Below are 23,331 nucleotides of genomic sequence, written 5' to 3'. Positions count from 1 at the left end.
TTTTTTTTTTCTTTGTGAACTTTCAGTACAAAGTAGTGCAAAAACTAAAAATGCTAATTCTTCCTGCCCATGTTTTTCTAAAGTCACGTTTGATTGCAAGAGATTTTGCGGAATTTCCATTTTTTTAGTCGGGACTCTTCGTTGTTCATGAATGAATCTGTTAGTGTGTGCTGTTTGGCCAAATCGTTGCTCACCACACATACATAAGAACAAAACTGTTAAATTTAACATAACATGTCGTTATGTATGGGGTCTCTCACATTTTCAACGTCTGTTAAGTATTGAAAAATCTTTTAGTTTGGACCAGCTTTAAAGCAGCAGTGGGTAGAATTGGAGCAAATATGATTAAAAAAAAGTTATCTTTATAAAACGGTCACTATATCCTGACAGTAGTGCATGAGACAGGTAATCTGAAAAAAATCATGTGCCTCTGTGTCCTCCATCGTCCTGTCCTCCAGTGCTCCTAATGGCATCTGCAAGATTTCACAGACCGGAGGAAAACAACCAATCAGAGCCAAGCTGGAGCCTTGCCGTCTCTGAGCAGCTGTCAATCACTCGCAAACTCTGATCAAACGTTCAAACTAGGCAGCGCTGATGAGAAAGTTTGTGACCCGGTAGCCATGTTGAGAACAGTTGAGGAAATACCAAGCACCGCCCACCAGCCGGAGCAAACTTTCTCATTTTACAGCTAAACAGTACACTACAAGATGCTTCTGAAAACATTTGAGGCGAGAAATAGTCATTACAGTAACAGAATATTCATATCTGATCAGCGCTGCGTAGTTTGACCGTTTGATCAAAGTTCGTGAGTGATTGACAGCTGCTCAGAGACAGCGAGGCTCCAGCTCGGCTCTGATTGATTGTTTTCCTCCGCTGAATGAACAGCCGAAGCCTGAAAGCAGAGCCATGAGGAGGTGCAGAAGTCTAGTTTTCTCTCTGAATACTTGAATTACAAGATGCTGAAAGGTTATTATGGAATTTTTGCCCAATGATGCCAAAAAACACTCTGCCTACTGCAGGTTTTATGAGGGGCAAATGATAATGTGCTATCCAGATAACAACAACAAATATTAGAAGTGAGGTCAAGCAGTGGATTATTTTTCTCAAGATGTAACAAAATCCACCAGTCTCACAGCTGAATATTCACTCAAGGTCTAATTAATTATTTACCGTTCACCTGTGGCAAGAAGCTTCTCTTCATTTGGTTTCTGTTCCATAGCAGTATAATTGTGGGAAAAATGGAGCCTTGGAGTATTATGACTTTTTGCAAAGTATTTTATAGTTTAGGGCCACAATCACCGTTAATATTAAATGAAACCCACTTTGTTTGTACACCCATGGCTGCAAATAAATCATTTGAAATATGAGTAGTGCTAAAAAAGCCCACATGTTCACAATGTGCTGCTTCTCCGCACGAATTGGCGAAATCTCCAGTTGCTTTTTCTTTTCTATTAATAAATTCATTAGCGTCATGAGACTGGAGGAATGAAGACATTCGCTGCCCAGCGACTCGCAGCCAAATTATAAGAGATACCCTGCTTGGCTAGCTGTGCCGTTATATCTAAAAAAGCTCAAATTAAAAATGCATTCCTTCTCCTTCCTTTAGGGTTTCCTGCAATTACTCAGTCGGTTAGGGACGCGGAGAGGCGTTTCCCACATCTTTATCATTTTCTCTCTATCCACGCCATCCCACTTCCTCTCCCACCTATGCACACACACACACACACATTCACTTTATCTCTCTATACTGTAAAGGCAGCTCCAAACTGCATGTTGTTGGCCCTCATCTTTGCCGAGCAGATGGCAGCTTTTCTGCACCACATGGCCAGCACTCAGGAGATGAGGGGAGCTCTTTAAGAAGAAAAAGACTCTCAATCTGCTTTAGCAACTGTAGCTCCTCCTCATCATCACATCTTTTTTTCGCATGGAGTCAGCAGCAAACTCTCCCCTCCACCCCCTCCCAACCACCGCCACCGCTGCCTCTACATCCCCCCCATCGCACTGATTTATCTGACGCCCTGCATTCCTCCAGCTACTGTTGATGATTTCTTAAATACTTAATGCTTATGTAAACGAGTCAAACACAAGGTCGCAAAGTGAGATTATTAAGATGCCGCACGGATGCGCGGTCGACTGGCCGAGAATTCTAACTCGCAGCCCCCCACTCCCTCCCCGTTTTTCTATCATGTTTCTCCAACGTGTGGGAACGCGCTGCATATGTATGGAGAGCCGCATTCATTATTCATGCTGGGAGTCAGTTTGAATGTGGTGTAGAAGTAGGGTTACTCTGGATGGGGATGGTGAGCAGAGACTTAGAGCAAGGGAGTCAGTTATCTGTTTTTTTTCTTTTATTGATCTGCACCGTTTGTATAATTCAGTTTGAGTATGATGGGCTGAATTTGGCCTGAAGATAGCAATACATAAACCTTGGGGAATGATTCGTAGGTTTGTTTGTGGTCTTAATGCTGGAAACATAGGAGTACTTATGCACAACAGAAAACAAGCTTGCGTAGATTAATTTATTGTAATTTATTGGAGCTAAAATGGAAACAGTTCATAATTAGCTTGATGACTCCACTAGAGTGACTGCGGCAGGGCCGGCTTAAGGCGTAGGCCATATAGGCGGTTGCCTAGAGCACCACCTTCTGGGGTGAAAATAAATACATAAATAAAAATAAAAAAATATATATGTCGGTGGACGCCCTTCCTTATTTTCTGCATTGAAGTAACAAATGAACAAAAAATGAATCTTTCTCACACTTTGTCATCTGCCTGGCCGCACTTATTTGTTAATAAAAGTGTAAATTGTAGTGAAACTGACTAAACACTTTTAAGCCAACAATACCAGACACCAATTGTTTATTTATATTTTAAGAAATACAGTTATTTATGAAAATTAAAATGTATATTTTTGTCTTAAAACCACTGTAAACTCTGACGTGTGTTGCGGTTTACGTGGCTAGGTTCTGGGGGTTGAACCCTAACCCTATGGCGGCGGGGCTGGGGTCTCCAAATCCTAATTTCGCCGAGGGCACCAAAAGGGCTAGAGCCGGCCCTGGACTGTGGTATTGAGATGTTAAACATTAGTACTTACGATGTGGAGCATGATGTAGTCGCCCAGACGCGGGGCGCTGTCGATGCGGACAAGGATGCCGTCCTTGATGGTAGTGCTGAACCCCACTGCCAGCCGGTCCGTCCGTGTGCTCGGCCTCTCGTTATTAGGCCACGTGTATGTGATCAGGCCTCCTCCTTTACCAAAGATATAGGTGGTGCCAGCTGTGGAAACACAAGAAGCAAAAAAGGGCAGGAATTAGATTTGTTTTTGGAGAAATAGAGGCAGATAACGTGCAAACATACTGTAACTAGACGCTAGGGAGCAGAGTGTCCTCACCAACAAGACACTTTCGTGACAAATCTAGATACACACCTCCATTAAGGGCTGTAATTCCTTTACAGCTACTTTGCCACTGCTAAAATGTAATTGTGTCGAGTTCTATTTTAGGGGTTTAATGGTATTCAGCCGCCACCACCTTTTGGGTAGAAGTCAGCATTTCCCCTGGCGCCATCTATGACCTATCCGGCTCTTAAATATAGCCCGTTTCCAGGGAATAACAGCCAGTACGGCCAGAACCGGATAAGTCTCCCAATCCTCATGTATTATATATGAGACCTGCAACCAAAGAACAAAGGCTGGCACAAGAAAAAGAGAAGGGGTGGGGGGATAAAAATCGAAGAACCTTCGTCTGGTTTAATTTGACAAATGCAGTGTAGAAAAAAAGGGGACCTGGGTACCAGTGAGGGTAGAGAAAGTCACCAGAATGAACATTTCTGTTATTACATCAGCCACTATATGCAGATTTGTGTCAGATTAGAGGCTCTCATTGGATCAAGCTCGGCCCCTGAGCCACAGTGAAAGTTTCCCTTTTCTAGCATCACGAGGAAGAGAGAAAAAAGAGAAAAGTTTCATTATTTGGTTGCAGGGTCGGATTCAATTCCAACTTCCGAACGTTCCCTAAGGTGCGTCAGAATTAAAGCACTGAATCCTTGAGCCGCTTAGCCATCTCGTCCACATTTAGGCAAAGATAATCAAGAGATCAAAGGCATTAGACCTACAGCAGATAGACTGGTGGGTGAATCAATATGGGATACGAAACAGACTCCCGTGGCCTAAGGATAGTGGAAAGCATTTGGCCCACCTCAGAGGCTGACTGGGGATTGCTAATGAAGTCTCTGAGCTCCTGCATCAATGTATAATTTTTTTCTTTTCCTCCTGCCTCCACCATCCCTTTCTTCCACATCACCTCATTCCTCTGCCCCCCTCCTCCCTGTCGTTCCCTCTCTTTTCCATTCACTTCCTCTCCAAGTCACCTGAACATCTGTTTGGCCTTGTGATGGGTGCCCAGCTGTCTCGCTGTTTCCCCCTATGAAGCGGCCAACAATCTGCTCTGTGGTCCACAATACCCCGGAGACTGCAGGAACATATGGATGAGAGGGAGTAAGAGAGAGGAAGAGAGTCTATCGACCAGATGAGTGTCTTTATTTGCCTCCGGGCGCACAAACAGGTCTGCATTTCACACACCTCGGGTGCCAGCAATGCAAAAACCACCAGCTAAGGTCGTCTATGTGACGTGAAAAATACCGAAACAAGTGAAGCATCGCGAGCCTCAAACAACTGTTTCACTTCTTGTAACTAATAACTCTACATGGCTGATTTAACACAGACGCCTCTCCTTGAGATTTTGTTTTCCTGAAGTCAAACAATAAAATGTCTCAGTTGCTGTCAATGACATTGCAGCAGTTGGATGTTTGCATCACCTGCTTCAAATAGTTCATTTCCTCCATGGCATCGCGTCTGGCTGAAAACAAGAGCCCCGATGCCTGATAGCAGCCCGAAGCCAGGTTGCACCGGATCTGGCCCCCGCTGTCTCATCGCCTCAAAGTTTCTTCATGCCAAAAGAGTTCAGGCAGACTCGGGATCAGTTTTCCCCGGCAAACGAGCAAACTTCGCCTATCTCATCTAACACACACTCTTTTTTTCTGGAGGGGGATGACGATGATGAGCGGCAAAGATACAAGCACCCCGGGGAGCCAATTATCACATTGAGGAGATTTGCTTAGTGTTTCAAGCAGACAATGTTCAGCATGAAACACACACAGGCAGCCACACGCGCGCCGACTCGACGCACCCACACACACACGCGGGCGGGCTGACGGAGGGGACGATCGTGAAGTATAAAAGTGTGCAAACACGTGTGCAGACACACAAAGCCTTCTCACATACAATCACACAAGTGGGTGATTATCTGCACAAGTACAGAGAAGAGAGAGAACCCGAGATCGCCGGAATGTAGCACGTTTTCCCTGAAAACCTGCTGGGCCCAGACGGCGTCGGCTGTATTTCCACACAGAGAGGAAGTCCGCTGCATATCAATTCATGCATTCATTGTGTGCAAAGCTGTCAAAGTGTGGCATCATTTCTGATACTCAGCCGAAGATTTCAGCGGACTGTATGGATGGTTAGCAGCTGTGATTGCCAGACTGGGCTCCCAAGGTCAAGAGTTGCATTTGAATAACTTCACTTCAGAGCAAAAGGGGCTTTTCCACTCAAGTGTGGATGTAAGGAGCACCGATATAATTGAGTTTCAGCGATTTTGCAAGGAGACTAATTAGATGAAAGAGGGTAAGCAATGGCATATTTTAGCTTTTCTAGCATATTTTAGCATGCCTACTCTCAATTACTTTGACTAACACCTCCTTGGGCTTTAACCTGCCCCAAAATTGTTAATAAACAATAGTCTTTTCAAGGTTTTTTCTTTTTTTTTTTTTTTACCCCATATTACATTTTTGTTACACTGGAAGCAGAATGCAAAAAAAAAAAAAAAAAAAAAGCTGGAGCTTTTGTTCATTAGAATAAAATAAATCAACACGTGTTGCTTTCACTGTTTTGAAGCAGTGTGTACTCTACATTAGCGAGAAGATCTCACATTAGTACTTCGGCAAAAACCTTTTAAAATGCGCATGTAATTATAAGTGCAAGAGTGCAACAAGAAAGAATATAATTCATTGTCTGGAAAATAACTTGGTTCATTAGTGAGCCAACCTTTAAAGAAGAGAGTGTGCCAAAGTAATGGACTTGTACATCGTTTTTTTTTCACTTGGTTTGCTTGGTAATGGTTCAACAAAGCCTTAGATACAACATTTATTCAGTCAAATACATTAAAGCAATAAGGTTAAAGGTTATGGTTAAAGTAGTCCAATTTGCTTTTTGGAAAATGTGAAAATCCTCTTCAAAGTTTTGCTTCCCGTGCCCCTTTCTTTTCTTTCTTGTAATTACTGCAGACTTTTCATCTGCTATCGTGGTCATTCTTGGCATCCTCTCAGAGACAGATGCCGACAACTTACTGCCATCATGTCAGTAAACAGCAGAAATGGAGCATCCAACATACATGCCTTCCACAGCTATGATGCCTTGGTGAAAAGCCAACCACAGGGAAAATATCATCAAAGGAATCAAATCTACAAACAGATTACTGCACAAGATGTTATTTTGGTGGATCAGAGGGGACTTTCATCTCCATATTTGAATAATGCAATCTTGCCATGGCCAGTGGGTATTGGAGGGAGGCCATTTGAAATCTAATTGTAGCATATGGGTGCTCCATTGATCTGTGAGTGAAGGGATGGGAAACCCTCTGAAAGACATTATGACCAACACTGGTTTTCTTTGATACTTCAGGTACTATATGGAATTTTCTATCATTATTAGATGTAATGTTATGAATGACATTGGTGGCCATTAAGTGGACAATAGTCAGCATCCTGTTGCTCGCACGAGCACGAGCGAGCATCCTGGGCATCGGCCAAAACAGTGACTTTACATTACATTACTATCACATATCTTAGACAGGGCTGTCAATCGATTAAAATATTTAATCAATTCATCGCATGATTGTCCATAGTTAATCGCAAATTAATTGCACATTTATAATCTGTTTAAAATGTACCTTAAAGGGAGATTTGTCAAGTATTTAATCCTCTTATCAACATGGGAGTGGGCAAATATACTTGCTTTCTGCAAATGTATATATTTATTATTGGAAATCAATTAACAACACAAAACAATGACAAATATTGTCCCGAAACCCTCACAGGTACTGCATTTAGCACAAAACAATATGCTCAAATCATAACATGGCAAACTGCAGCCCAACAGACAACAACAGCTGTCAGTGTGTCAGTGTGCTGACTTGACTATGACTTGCCCCCAAACTGCATGTGATTATCATAAAGTGAGCATGTCTGTAAAGGGGAGACTCGTGGGTACCCATAGAACCCATTTACATTCACATATCTGGAGGTCAGAGGTCAAGGGACAAAATTGAGTGTATGTTTGGAGCTTTATTTCGCACAGGCTAGTATGACATGGTACTAATGGATTCCTTAGGTTTTCTAGATTAATATGCTGCCAGTATCTTCTCTCTAACTTTAAAACTGAACCTGGTACAACCTCTAAAAGATCGAATTGCATTAATGCATTACAGAAAATAGTGACGTTAAACAAATTTGCGCTGTTTGTGTTGTAGTGGAGCTGAATAGAGGCAAGGCACTCTGTAGTGCGCATAAACGTCACATTTTTTGGATTTTCCCGTCAAAACATCCTTTACATAGATATCTTTCCACAGGCTGTTATAGACCATTTCACAGTTGTAAGCGTAAACATTCTAAATGTGTCCCAGTTTATTTCCTTTTTGCAGTGTATGAGAATGACATCTGATGACAGGAAGCAGACATGGACCTAAGCTGTTGCCTAGCAATGCAATTCTGTTGAAACGGTCTATACGCAACCGAGAAAGTCTCGGAAGGTTTATTTTTTTTTATATTACGCTACAATCCGTTCACACACCTTGGCAATACAAAGCAATAATACATGTAAATAGTTTCATATAGTACAATAAAATAAACAGATAAAATACCCCCGTATGAGCCTTAAAAATCGATGGTGTTTGTTTTTGAAATAAAAGCATTGCACTAATGCATTACTCTCCAGCGTTGTGATTCATTGCATCTGCAGTGCGCCTCCGTTTAGAGACAAACTGTAGATGAGAGACTAGGTCAAAGCCTTGGCCTCTATTTCGCAGAGGTCCCCCGAGGCGTGGGAGTGCAGACAGAAGGTCAGGACACCTGTCTGCAGAACAGCACTGTGTCCTGTCCTTCAAGCCCCCCACGTGACATTACCCAACCAGAAAAAAGAAGAAAAAAGAGGAGGATACGGTATTTCACACAGAGCCAGAAATGACGGAAGGTCACCGGTTTCAATGGACTTGACCGAGCAGGAAAAATCAAGGTGGAGTAAACAAGATCAAATGTGAAGCCTGTGCTCCAGCTCAGTGTATAGCGATTTTGAAAGAATTATGAAAAGCATTTACATACATTACTTACAGGCACGCTCTCCTACCTCATTTAAACTGCACTAGGCAACAATGTTATCTCTAAAAGAGCAAAAAGAGCAGAGCAGCTGCCATGGCGCACGTCTGTTATAACTGGGTAATTGGTTGCTTCACACCATGCTGTGATAAAACCCTCTGTTTAGAGGCAGCTGGTGGAGGACCTACAGTAAAAACCTGTTACTGTGTGTCCAACTGCATGGAGGCGGCGGTCAAGAGTTTTTTTTTTTTCTCCTAGTGGAAGTTGGACGAGGTGGTGTGTGCGTGCACAAACCTGTACAGTGTGAGTATGTGCAGCTGCAAAGGAAACACAGGCGCTGCCAGCTACCCACGAGGCACAGAACTGCAGTGGGTAAATGCTCTAAACTCTCTGTGTAAGTATGCATGTGCACACATATACACACGCTCAAAGTCATCTGCATAGACACGTATGAGTCCGGACTTAGGCGAACTCATCCACAAGCACACACACGCACACACAGTCCCTCTCCTTTCTCCTTGGTGTGTGTTGTTTATGTGCTTTTATGTCTTTCCCCTTATTATCTCTTGGGCTTTCTGCAGCGCTGGCACCCCAGGGGATGGAAGAAGAAGACAAACACGGTTTGATGTGGTCGAATTCTCTGCCATCGGAGAATGAGGAAAAGAAAGAAAGAGGAGCCTTTAAAAAAAAAAAAAGGAAAAAAAAAATCCTGAAAGTGAGATGCAAAATGTAATTGCCTCCTCAATCACGTTCAAAAGAACTCTATCATCACAATACTTTCCTCTGCCGCGCTTCATACATGGGGAATTATTAGGCTCGTTGTCCTTCACACAACTACAATAAAGAATCATTGACGGAGGAATCGAATTGTGAGATACTGAGCTGTGTAATCACCGGGATTTATCTCCATTTTACAACCTCTTATCATTTCATAATTCACATTTCCAACTGTTGCCTCTCCCCTCTGGGATAGAGTGAGGGACGGGACTGATGATTGAATGCTCTCTCTCTCGCTCTCTCTCGCTCTATCCTCAATCAGCTGCCAGAAGCAAGTTTACAGCAAATGGCTAAAATACTATACTTGTCTATATGTGTGCTGTTTTAACGTATACATATACACACAAAAGGCAAGTTGTATGTGTGCGGGTACATTGTCAAAACACGTGGCGGCCATGCGTCCCACCACTCGTCAGCGTTACTGATACAAAATGCAGAATATGATTGATGAAAGGCAGCGTGTTGTGGAGAATGGCTATGTAAAGAAAACAGCCAGCCTTGAATGATTTACACTGTCTGTTTCTCCATTATAATAAGCTGTAGCATTACCACACTACATGGATTCACGCGCCAAAAATCTGGGGTAATGGAAGTGGAAGAAAAAGAGAGATGGAATGGACCGAGCGTGCATTGTGAAACGTGAAAGAAGCCAGAGCTGTATTGTGATATATGTGCAGGCAATACGCTGTGAAATACATACAGAATTGGGATTAAGGCACACTTGTTTATGGTTTCTCACCAAGATTTACCGTTAGCAAAATTGCTTTTTTAAATACTAATATTTCAATTAAACTGTATATGTAAGTTATTATTTTGTATCAGGTATGATCACTGAACTTTTTATGTGTAAACTTAAATGAATGTCAAAAGGTGGCAGAAAAACTAGGCGATGACACAACAAAGTCTGCGATTATAGCTTAGAAAGTTATCTCCCCAGTCTACACAGAGCGTACAGAGGATTGTATGGATTACTCTACATTGTATAACATTTTGTCAGAGTCGTATTCTAACTTTATGAGCCAGAACCCACTAGCAAATGCAACAAAGCGAGGCGGAGGCTCAGGCAGCTTCTGCTGCTGCTGTTCGGGCTGCGAAGCAGCACCGGGATGATAAAGTCTGAGCCGCTGGGCAGCAGCTCCACTCGCCGGGATTGAGCAGTCAAATACTACAGTGGTTGTGTTTGTGCTACAGTTGTCCAACAATGCCAAGAGAAGCTAAGGCCTCTCTGCTGCGGTAAGATTTAGTGTTGACAGTTGTGATGTCGGTTGCTGGCGCCAGTGCGGAGGGAGTGCAGGTGTGGGGAAACAACCAATGTCAACAGGCAGCACAAGAACATATTGTGCTGGAGTATAGGGCTGCAACCACAGATTATTTTCACTATAGATTAATTCGCAAACTAAACAATTAATCAATAAATTGACTTTCAATTTACTATCATATATGACAAAGAAAGCAACAGATTCTCATATTTGAGAAGCTGTAACCAGCGAATGTTTTGCTCTTTTTGCTTGGAAAATGACTGAAACGATTTATTTATTATCAAAATAGTTACCAGTTAATTTTGTTGAACAAAAACTGAACAATTATTGTTCCACCTGTTTTAAAGAGGCATTGCTTCAACCTTATGGGCATATTTTGGACTGTATCAAAATCTTTTGATTCAAATCAGATTTGGCTGTTAAATACGAAGATTGGACTACTCCTTCTGTGTTTTTTTTTCTTCATATATGTGGCAATCTGAAAATCTATTGGAGTTTCTCAACGGGTGGGTCTACGCAGTCTGCCCGGGGAATTCAACTCGGTAGGTCAGGGACGGCTGCTCGGTGTGGGAGGATCCCCTTGTGGGATCTCTCCCCGGTGCTGGCTGGCCCTCGCCACATGCATTTCCCCCATGGCCGTGCACCACAACGGGCTTTACAGCACCCACCATCTGAACCTCATTGCCTCCAGGGGCCGTGGATTTAGTGCTCACTGCGGCCTCTCTCACTATGGGGAGGGACGGGGCCCCCTGCTGTCAACCGGGCGGACTGTCCTCAGTACAAGTCTGCGTCGATATCGGCAACCCATACGACCCGTCTTGAAACATGGGCCCCGTCTTGTTTAACATGCTTTGAGGGTGTGATTTTTTTTTTTTTTTTGCCGTGTCATCACCAATGATATCTATACAACCAATATTTTTATGATTAAAAAATATTCAATAACTGCAGTTTGTGCTGCGGTTGAACAGTCTTACTAAAAGATGTTTGTAATATTTTGTTCACATTTACATCAGGGAGGGTAGAGGCCTTTCACTAGAACAAGAAAATACATGTGTCTTATTTGACTTATACGCCAATGTCAGACCATTGTGTTGTCTATCAGCGAATTTGCACATTTTTGTTTGAGAAACTCAACTCTCATCAGGTTAAATAACACTGATAAATTAACTGTGTTTTTAAATTAAACAGATGTGTTTTTCTTTAATCAAAATTAAATGTTTTAATAATTTCATCTATCAATATTTCATCAAGTTCAGGACCAGGAGTATTGGTACAGTACATACTGTAGATAGTAGATGTACATAGTAAGACATATTAAAGACCCTGCACACCCACACAGGTGTTTTTCATTTATTCTGATTAATTAGACCTCAGCTCAGGTTGAAATTGGGAATTATGTGAGGACACCAAACCCCGGTGTACTCTGGGAGTTTGGCCCATGGGATGCTATTTGCCAACCCTTTTCCACAGGTTATACCAAACCACCATGACTCCTGTTGGGAACATAAAATGTATCATTTGCTTGAATATTATTCCCAGGACAAAACTAGCTAATGAACTAGCCAACTGTTACAGGATTATTGTTACATCTTCCAAAACAATTCTCCCCTGTAGCTTGAAATTAATGTGTAATGCATGTAATTGGATTGTGCTCAAAAACACTTGAGGTGCAATGACTTCCAACGACGCGACACACGGCGAGATGGCTCAATCAAAAAAAGTTCTTATCTTTTTTTGTCACTCTTCACTGGCGGGGGGGTTGGGGGTGGGGGACGACGACATGTTTCCATGATGAACAGCTTGATTTGCCATCTGTATCATGTTGCTGAGGCAGAAGTGGGGAGATGTGGAGAGGGAGAGCAGGGGGGGAGTGGTGGAGGAGTCACTTTTTTTTGCAAGAGGAAAGGAGGGAAGACAGAGGAACACAGATGGAGACGTAGCGTATTTGTGAGCCTGAGATATTCAGCCCCCCCTCCTCTTGGACCAACAGGAAAAAGGCATCGGTTCCTTAGTCACAGGCATGTCAAATCACCCTCAGATCGCTACGGAGGAAGTGGAAGATCGACTCACAGACTCCCATTAACGAAGCAGTCATGTATCCTCACTTCAGCTCCATGTAACACCGCAAAGGCGCAAATGTGAGTACACAAGTGAAAACACTCACACATGCACACACAGACCAGACTAGAACAGCAGAAGGTGAGCCATAACAACTCTCCCCTCATTACCGCGAAGCTCGGATAGCCAGTCTCACCCTTCTCTTCCTCACCCCCCTCCCCCCCCGCTCTCTGTCTCCCCTCCTGCTGCATTACTGACACTCTTCTCTGTTGTAGCGGCAAGCGGACAGAGAGGAAGGGCTTTAAATGATTTTTTTTTCTCGGTTCTCTGGAGATGTCAGCTCCTATTCTCTCTGGTTGGAAAAGGAGGAGGATGAGGAAGAGGGAAAGGGGTCTGAAGAGGATTTCAGAGGCTGGGGGAGAGAGAGGGGGGTTGCAGCTGAGATCCATGCAGCACCCTAGGCTACAAAGAAGACCTGTCTGCTGGCTTTAATGCTGCACGCTGCCACCAGAAGAAAATTTCAGAAAGGGGAGCGAGACGTTGCAGAGAGGTGAAAGGAAAGAAGGTAGGAGAGATGAGGTAAAAGAGGAAGAGGCAGACAGGCAAACATGGGCAGCAAAGGTGGAGAAATGTCAGCTTGAGACGGCGTAAACACAAATATTTGGGACACTAAAGCTCTGTAAAACCTGACTCAATCCTGCTCCTTTCTACGGCGGAGATTAGCATTCTGTCAGCTCTAGTGTTGATGTTCACACCGCTCTCAGCGAAATTAGGACATGAGTGTCTCCTTCCCGTCATTCATAATGCATGACGCACAATGCGTGTGAGGCATATCGCTTCAGAGGCAGGCCACACCGAACCCTGCTGAGGATTAGGTGAAGAAGATCTCCTAAAGAATAAGGGATTCCAAGATGGGTCAGAGTGGAAGCATCATTTATAATTGAATCTTCCCCAGAGGATAGCGCAGCCTGTCTGCCTTTGCCAAGGCTTCGAGGAGAGCCCAGTACTCCTCTCGTCCTCGCTCTTTCCCAGTCTGTCTCTCTCTCTCCCACCCGTCTCTCTTCCATAACTGAAAGGCCCTCATACACCAATACAACACAGCAACCTCAGCCACTGATCTTATCCCAGGGCCTTTATGACTCAAACTCCAGTTGGTCACATTTACTCATTCTGAACTTTTTACACTTGAACTTTTTTTTGGTCCAAGGAGTGGGGGAAGTTTAGATTGTACAAAAAAATTGGTTGTTCCTTGTCCTTCAGAACTGGTGATGAATGTGGAAATTAATTACGTTAGCTGCAAAGTCACAAGGAAAACCACAAGCTTTACTCATCAAACCGTGGGTGAAATTGAAAGTTAACCAAAAGATGGGATTATAGAACACGAGAGATACATTGAAAGGGGAAATATTACAGAAAACACCCAGCGCCCACACCAGTGGGAAACTCTGGGGTCTGAAAAGTGAAGCCAATGTAGACATGCCTTAAACTTGCATTCTTTCTATTAGCCAGCAGGGGGCGACTTCTCTGGTTGCAAAAAGAAGTCGTATTGTATAGAAATCTATGAGAAAATTATGCATGATGTTCATATAGTAAATTACTATAACGCAGGGTATGCTTTAGGGTGTGGCTACCTTGTGATTGACAGGTTGCTACCACAGTGTTGTCCAGTCTGGGACTTGTCTGTTTTTTCGTGTTAGAGCTTTAACCCTTCCACAGTGTGTTTTCAGTTCATAAAAAGGTAATAACATTTTGGTCGTCTATAAAATGTCAGCGTTTGGTTGTAATTAGCTCCACCCTCTTGTGTCACTTCTGGTTGCAAATAACCAAGCTGGTGATGGCCAAAATGCCAAACTCAAGGCTTCAAAACGGTAGCCCACAAACCAACGGGTGACATCACGGTGACGTCACTTTTTAAATACTGTCTATGGCCCACACATATTTGTAGGTTGAACATTCCATGATGAACTTGTCTTTTATTTGGTATTGATAAGTCAATTTGGGGCGTTGTTAAATTCCTTAGAAAATGGAAAGATGCTTTCAGGATTTATGATCCCAGAAGCTTGAATCGTGGAGAATGAATTATTTTATAGCACTCAGATTTGCGATATGAGAAATGCGCCCAACATGTTTGTAAGACCTCAAAGATACACAATGCATTTGGTGAGTAATGGTAACCGTAAATAAAAAAAACAATGTTTACAAGAAAACTCCGCATTGCACCCTACCTTATCTTATTTCTCTGATTGTAATTTTTGTTTGGTACTTTTATTCTGAAATTTCTTTGGAATATGGTATCCTTTAAAAGCTGACCATTTGTGTGTTTAGTTCTCACTGGATAATTGACAGTTCGGCCATCTTGTAGTGAACAGGTATATATAGGCTGTTGTTGCTTTTTATCCATTCTATAGAACGACAAAGGTGCTGTGTTGAAATGTGTTGGCTGAATAAAGAGCATGCTCTTCCACTGAGGCAGATAGTGCTGCAGGGTTATTTTTCACAAGATGTCAACAAACCACCGCAGCAAATGGATTTTGTTAGTTCGGTTTGTTTGCCTCAGACTAGTTGTGTACAGAATGTAATAAGTCTAGATGGATTGACTATCTGTCAGACTGGCTGCCACCTTTGCCACGCAAAAAAAAACAAGCTCCGATATTTGCTTGATGGTAGATAGCTGGCGTTAATTTCAAGCGCTGATGATACAGACAGCTTCGCATCTCTGCTCCTCAGCTGGCTTCAAGAAAGTCTTTGGGAAGCGATAATTGAGGCAGCACTTCTGCATACAGTATAGTCCACCCTCACATACATAAACTGCAGTTTTCAATGGAAGCTGACAGCTACAAACAGAATGTTACACGCTGAAGGAGCGAGAGCAAGCCTTACTTCGCCCTGTCAAATCATTCTTTCTTCTGACATGTCGGCTGTGTATTTCAATTACAGGTAGGCTCTATTTATAAAACAACTTGAGAGTCTCCCTCAGATGCTCACCTGCTTTTGAAGAATATGGATCAGAGAGCTGGACGGACGGATGCTAAAAGGAATCAGCGTCTTGTATGAAGCGGGGCTAATCCTCCCTTTGATATCGACAACATCAAATAGAAAACTACTTGAACCTAATATGGCGTACACAGTAATGGCTCTTCCTCGTCGGGGGAAAACAAACAACGCAATCAAGCTGACAATACAGATGTCTGTTTTGAAGATCAAAATCAAACTGTGACTAAACATGCCTGATGACCTTTTTCTTGTTCGCTCCGTGCCTTCCTTTTGTCTGAATTTGATGATTGCCCGCTGATACACAGCTTCATTGTCTTCTCCAAAAGCTAGACCAGCTGCGCCTGCGGTTGGCATAGCAACCCCGCATCCTAGCCACCAATGTCTGTGACAAACCTGGTATTGTCTCCAACCCTACATCAAACACCTTTACATCACACTGATTAACTCACAAGCAGTTACTACTAATGATGAACAGAAATACTTAAACGTGCATTGCAATGCACACCCAACGTCCCCTGTACTCTCCATCACACACGAACAGAAAAAACACACATACGGAATGCAGGCTGGAGTGTGAGACAGAAAAAAAAAAATCAATCAAGTTTGTACTTTTCAGAAGTTTACTCAGCCGCCTCCCTCTGAGCCAAGGACTTCAATTCCACAGTAACATTTAAGGGAGCGCTCACTGTTGCCGTGCTTCTCTCACTAAACAACTCTCCACTTTAAGCTGAGGCCTGCCATCAACGGCAACCTTGATGAAGTGATTGGTTTTGACGAGGTAGCTCTTATTTTAGAGTGACATGAATTGCAACCTGTAAGGTATACAGGGTTCACAGCTACGGTGAAAGCAGCGGTCTGCCATTCTTTTATGGGAGCAATCAGTACATGGTAATGGTCATTCATCAAATTGGATCGGCATACATTTCCCCCGAGAGCCTCGGCAACCCTGATCGTACTCCTGCTGCTATTATTTCACGCAGTGGGAGGTGAATTTTCATGTAAAGGTCTTTGACAAGTTGACTTTGAGCGACTGAGCTGAGGTTGAGGCGCTGGTAACAATAGGTGAGACTTCAGGTGGAAATCACTGAGAACTTGAGAAAGTTTGTGCAAGTCTGATAAATTCTGCAAAGATATAGCTTAAATCAGGTAATGTACAGTGTAATTATTTGAGCCTACATACAGAACAGATTGATTGGTGACAAATTATAGGGAATAAGTGAGGGTAGAAACAGAACTTGCTAAAGCCACATGCACAATTTCACACATTGTCGGATTAATGGAGACCAGAAGTAATTTATGTCAGTGACGGACAGTAATGGACTAGTGGCCCATCAGATCACACCAAACCGGAGTACGAGAATAACCTGAAGTAGGAAGTGGGAGATGGGAGCCCCATTGTAAACAAAAGATTTGGGTTTATTTAGTAAAAGTTAAAAAAAGAAGCTTTTTTTCCACAAAAAAGTTTTAATGATGGTTCATAATTGTGATTTAAATCATGATTACAACGTAACACGCAATTGGCATTTTGGTCACATTAACTGTTTGCTGTTAGGTTATTAAGGCAAGAGTACCAAGATACAACAAGGACCAGGCTGTCAGCCATGATGTTTTGGCAGTTCCATCCAATTCCATTTGCATGATTGTCCATAGTTAATCGTGATTAATCGCAAATTAACCCCACATTTTTTTCTGTTAAAAAATGTACCCCAAAGGAAGATTTGTCAAGTATTTAATACTCGTATCAACATGGGAGTGGGCAAATATGCTTGCTTTATGCAAATGTATGTACATATTTATTATTAGAAACAATTAACATAAAAAATTACAATATTGTCCAGAAACCCTCACAGGTACTGTATTTAGCATAAAAAAAAATATTCTCAAATCATAACATGGCAAACTGCAGCCCAACAGGCAACAACAGCTGTCAGTGTGTCAGTGTGCTGACTTGACTATGACTTGCCCCAAACTGCATGTGATTGTCATAAAGGGAGCTGTCTGTAAAGGGGAGACTTGTGGGTACCCATAGAACCCATTTACATTCACATATCTTGAGGTCAGAGATCAAGGGACCTAGTTTGACGTGGTTGATACCAATGGATTCATTAGGTTTTGTAGTTTCATATGATGCCAGTATCTTTACTCTAGCTTTAAAACTGATCCCACTACTATTGATTGATAATTGTATTAAAGAAATTAGTGGCATTAAAACAAATATGCTATAAAAGCATATTATTTTACTTTTCCTAAACCTAACCAAGTAGGTTTGTTGCCCAAACCTAAGGAGATTTCTGGCAGAAAGCCCCAAAGGCAAACTTCTCCCGTGGCGTTACATACTTCATGTTTGTTTTTCCGTTAATCTGTACATACCTAGAATGCATGCACAATTATCTCTTTGTTTCACTCCTCTACACTACTAGATAGATAGCACAGTCTCTGACTTTGGCAATCTTTATCACTGCAACTGGCTTTCGAAATTGGAATGGTGCTCTGTAGTTGCTGTTTTCCAATTCCCTCCGGCAGGTGGTTTGGCTTTAGCCCTCTATTGAATGTGTCAACCTTATAATTAATGCCCTTCTTCCCTCTCCACTCTCTCCTCTCCATTCTTCTCCTCTACCTCCACCATTGACCATACCTTGACCGAGTCTCGCCGGTAGTTCTATCCCCTGCTCCAAGGACATTGAGCCGGAGACAAAACGCAGCAGTGACTCAAGCCATGGGAGGAAAAATTGGCGGCGGAGCCACAATCCATCTCCTTTCAGTCATTTAGCCACAAAGCCGTGGAGAGGTCGGTCCTGCACCACCTCCTCGGTTATCTGTTTCCAATGCTTTATCAAAAGGGGGAGAATGGGCTTAGGAGGAGGAAGAGGAGGAGGAGGAGGAGGGGAGGGAGCAACGGAGATAGATTCTTAAAAGGCCACTGCCACGCTGCCTATCTACGAATAAACAAGAGGAGTTACAATCGATGCGAGGGGGGGAGGAAGGGACAGGCGTGGGGCAAAGGGTCCTTCTTGAAAGCTGTAATTAACGGAATACTTAAGCGGGAGTTATAGATTGGCGAAAAGCAGGAGGGCGTGTGCCAGTCTCGCCGAGGACGAGACAAAGGCACCGAGTGAGCACGTGATTGCGCACGGGCATGTGAGCCCGGGAGTGTGTGAAAGCTCGTGCGGATGCTGATCGGCGGCCAAGGCTTAGCTGAATTTGCCCGGGGTGAAGTTGAGAGGGCCCGGCGGAGTTTGGAGGGCAGCGGGATGGAACATGCTGGCCTCTCAGCGTGCCTTAGTGTCGGCCTAATTAAAGGCTGAGCCAAAGCAGCTCTCAACATTGTTGTTGTTGCTGCTGTTGTTTCTGTGTGCGAGCATGTGGATGTGCTCAAACAGAAAGTGTGTTTGTAAGCAAAACCTTTGCTCACATTTTTGTGCAATCTCGCCTCAAATGTTTTCAGAATCATCTTGTAGTGTGCTGTTTAGCTGTAAAATGAGAAAGTTTGCAGCCATGTTGAGATCAGTTGAGTAAATACCAAGCACCGCCCACCAAACTTTCTCATTTTACAGCTAAACAGCACACTACAAGATGTTTCTGAAAACATTTGAGGCGAGAAATAGGCATTACAGTAATAGACTATTATTCATATTTGATCAGCGCTGCCTAGTTTGACTGTTTGATCTGAGTTCGCAAGTGATTGACAGCGTTGAATGAACAGCCAATAGGAACGCTCTCTCTCTCTGAAATGACCTGTGATAGACCAAAGTCTCCTGTCGCAGGCTAGATGTCTAGTTTTCTCTCAGAACACTTGAATCACAATATGCTGAAAGGTTATTATGGAATTTTCGCCCAATGATGCCAAAGTATTCTGCCTACTGCTGCCTAAAATTTTCAAGAACATTTTCAAATTGATTAAATAGGCTTTATGCCCTGAGGAAGAGAGATGGCTCCCTGGAACGTGTTGTCATAACAAAACATTTTGGAGGAAAATCAAGTTGTCTTGCTGAGCTTTCAGTGAAATGTCATATTTCAAAGGACTGAGCACTTCTTCAGCGATCTGAATGAGACGGCTTTGTATAAGTGAAGCATTTAAAAAAGAATTATGTACTTTTTTCAAATCTATTTCTTTTCTTAAACATATATAAAGTAATATGCCCGTTCTAGAAATAAAGTCTAAATCATATCAAGTGACCACAGTTTTGGGGTCCTGACCCCAAGGCTGAGAAACTCTGCTCTATGTGTGTGTGGATTAGAGTCTGTGCCCACCTTTTTACTGGTGTGCAGATTTCAATGCGAGTGAGTAGGTGTATACCTCCAAGCTAAGCTGCCAAGTGTATCTTTCCCCTCTTTCTCCCTCTCTTTTTCCACCCTCTCTCTCTTTCTTCTCCTCCTCTCAATCTTTCATTCATATACCTCAACCCCACCCATACCGGGCGGCCCCAGTTGCTCGCCTTTGAAGATGTACTTAGCTGAACTGACGAGAAATTTAAAGCGAGCGACGGCGGCTTTCAACAGCTCATGAAAGGCAAAAGAAATCTGCCACTCTGTGTGAGTCAAATGGATGGGGGAATTGTTGCAGTGGCATGGGTAGCGGGGACGGGGACTATAGGCAAAAACCTCTGTACAAAGCTTACTTCAATCCCTCAGCCCGGGCTCGCGCACGTCTTGGCTCATATGGCGGCACGCATGAAAATGAGCGAACGCACAGGAAAAGACAAAGGAAGTCTCAGTCGGCAGAACCCCTGAGCTACCTTTGACAAAACGGGGAACCAAAAATGCATCATTCAAATATATTTTGGCATGTCTTCATTCAACTGTTATTTTTTTTTTCTCTCCTTGCCCCGGGACAACACATTGGCACAAAGCACAGGCTCTCAAAATTCGACACCAAATTGAGAAATTTATTCCAGTGCCCTCGGGAGTCAAGCTCGTTAAAACATATTACTGCTCCTGTCACATGGGGACCTACCTATAGGCACACAATCCATTTCTGTTAAAAAGAAAAAAAAACTGTAGATGCTCAGTGACCTACACACTTTAAAATATGTTGCAGTAGAAAGGCAAGGTGACAGGGCCCATTGTATAGTCTAGACATGAGCTCTTGTTTCATCAAAGGGAAGACATCAATCCGCGGGCTGAGCCAATAGGGCAACAGGTGCCACACTCACACAGAGCCTATCAGGATCTGACTTCATTTTCCTGCGCCGTTGGATATGAATACTGATAGGGGGGATGTGTTTGACTGTTCCATGGGAGGCATAAATAGCAGCACAGGCTATGCAAGAGGAGCAATAAATATATTTGAACTTCCATGCTGATGTATATACGCATTCAACACTACTTGCTTTGTGTGTAGATGGCCAAGGCAGTACGGTAATAGTCTCCTGTGTGGCGTTATGGACAAGAGGCATATGTTCGGTATTACATACAGTGGTGAGGCTGTTCACCTTGAGGTAACACAGCAGGCTGCAGGCGTAGAATAATAATATGTTGAATGTGATCTGCAACCAAAACCATTTACTTCAAATACGATAAAAAAAAAAAAGTAAGAAAACTACACTGCAGCTCTTTCAAGTCCATCATTCGTCCCCACCGGAACCCTGAGCCCCCGTGTACCGACACCATACGATATGAATCCCCTCTTCTTCAAAAAAATCTCACTCTTCAGCTTTACCAGCCTGCATTCTTGTTCGCATTTCAAAATCGCCTCTTATCAAAGCCTTTCTTATCTTGTGCACAACCTGGCTACCCCCAATTCCATCGCCGCACTTGACCCTGAGCTCCATCGAGGAGGCGGCAGATCCTCAGTGAGAGGTCTGAGGCTGATTCGAGTTGTGTGACGGGGCTGAATGGCGGAGAAGCAGCCTGAGGGTGATTGTCATGGTAGTTCAAGGTGAAGCGCTGTGGTCAAGCCGGCAGTGCAAAGGGCACACAAAGAGGTCACCAAGGCAGCTATGGCAGGATACCGTCCGTGGAAGTGGACTAGTTTGTGAAGCTTTTGTTTAATTTTCATTTGATTTGTTATTGTATCTTTTAGGAATGTCAAAGTTAACGCGATAGTAACGTGTTAACGCATATTTGTTTTAATGCCACTAATTTCTTTAATGCAATTATCAATCAATAGTAGTCGGGTCAGTTTTAAAGCTAGAGTAAAGATACTGGCATCATATGAAACTACAAAACCTAATGAATCCATTGGTATCAACCATGTCATACTAGGTCCCTTGACCTCTGACCTCCAGATATGTGAATGTAAATGGGTTCTATGGGTACCCACGAGTCTCCCCTTTACAGACATGCCCACTTTATGATAATCACATGCAGTTTTGGGCAAATCATAGTGAAGTCAGCACACTGACACACTGACAGCTGTTGTTGCCTGTTGGGCTGCAGTTCGCCATGTTATGATTTGAGCATATTTTTTATGCTAAATGCAGTACCTGTGAGGGTTTCTGGACAATATTTTCTGGATAATATTTGTTTTGTGTTGTTAATTGATTTCTGATAATAAATATATACATACATTTGTATAAAACAAGCATATCTGCCCACTCCCATGTTGATAAGAGTATTAATTACTTGACAAATCTCCCTTTAAGGTACATTCTGAACTGATAAAAAATGTGCGATTAATTTGTGATTAATTGTGATTAATCATGGACTACCATGTGATCAGTCGCGATTCAATATTTGAATTGATTGACAGCCCAAGTATCTTTTATGATAGAGGTACTGTAGTAGTAAGAGGATGATGGGACAGAAGTAGGCCACTGAAGCACTGAGCAGATTTTGGACTAGACTGACCGTTACAGTAGAACTGTCGCAACGCACAACACTCAACTTCCACTCATTATTCCGAGACACCCATGCACAACATGGATTACAAAAACTGTTCGAAAAAGCCAGGATATGACAATAATGGAATTTTAAATGAAAGAGATGTCAAGCAAGTGAGCTGGGATGAAAGACAGGACTGGAAGGCATCTTTCCGCCATAACCGAGCATGTATACATCTACTCAACGAGCAATCCTGACATCAAACATTGAAAGAAAGTGAAAACACCAAAGCTGTCTCAGGGAGAACATTTTGCTCTGTCAAATTTCACATTACCTTGATCAATTTAAACTCTCTCTTCCCCCCCCACCCCCCACCCCCCACCCCATCAAGCGCACCACAAGCACCCTGCCAGCGAGTACAATAGAAGTTCTTCAGACTGATGGCATTTCTATCGAGGCAGAGAGGCATTCACCGTTGCAAAAAAAAGGAGCTGTTGTCGAGATAGAGAAAGAAAAGGCTCGAGTTGGTGAGTGCCAGTGACTTAGCTCTGTGTGTGTGCGGCCGTGCATGGATATACAGGTGCATTTGTGCAGGTGCACGTTTGCATATGCAGGCTGCGAGTATAAATTTCATCCGGAGGCTCTCATGCTTATTCAGTTGGCTGTGTGTCCTTATGAAATAGCCCCGGGCAAATATTTACATTACAGTATGCTGATTGCTTCACTAATGGTCGGTGCGGAGTGCTCTATTGTGGCGAGATGAAGAGGCCAGCGAGGCGAGATACAGGGTTTCAGCATAGTAACTAAGGGCGGCAGGAGTGAGAGGGGTAGTGTTTGGAAATAAACTGTTAATGTGCCTGGCTGACAGGGGGAGAAAAAACACACAGAGAAATGGGAATATATGAAGCCTCACATCCCATTACACATCGCAATATTCTCTCACACAAATGTTCCCCACACAGGCCTCCCATGACTAACTGTCCTGCTCATTCCGGCCAGCTGCGTTTGTATGTAAAAATGGGTGAAAAAGCTTACTCATGGGGAGTAATTTGCACCG

The 23,331-nt window shown here is 43.1% G+C and overlaps 1 protein-coding gene across 14 annotated transcripts in view; it reads right to left on the bottom strand.

Moving 5' to 3' along the window:
* Positions 1–23,331, bottom strand: part of nrxn3b (neurexin 3b) — a 355,996-nt gene that overhangs the window by 92,293 nt on the left and 240,372 nt on the right. For all 14 annotated transcript variants that reach the window (XM_037750894.1, XM_037750889.1, XM_037750890.1 and 11 more), the window contains one exon: positions 3,095–3,276. In XM_037750894.1, the coding sequence (XP_037606822.1) occupies positions 3,095–3,276 (182 nt within the window). The remainder of the gene's footprint in view (positions 1–3,094; positions 3,277–23,331) is intronic.

The sequence above is a fragment of the Sebastes umbrosus genome, chromosome 18, assembly GCF_015220745.1.
Source record: "Sebastes umbrosus isolate fSebUmb1 chromosome 18, fSebUmb1.pri, whole genome shotgun sequence".
NCBI classification, from domain to species: domain Eukaryota; kingdom Metazoa; phylum Chordata; class Actinopteri; order Perciformes; family Sebastidae; genus Sebastes; species Sebastes umbrosus.
This window is presented reverse-complemented; position numbering and strand designations above follow the sequence as displayed.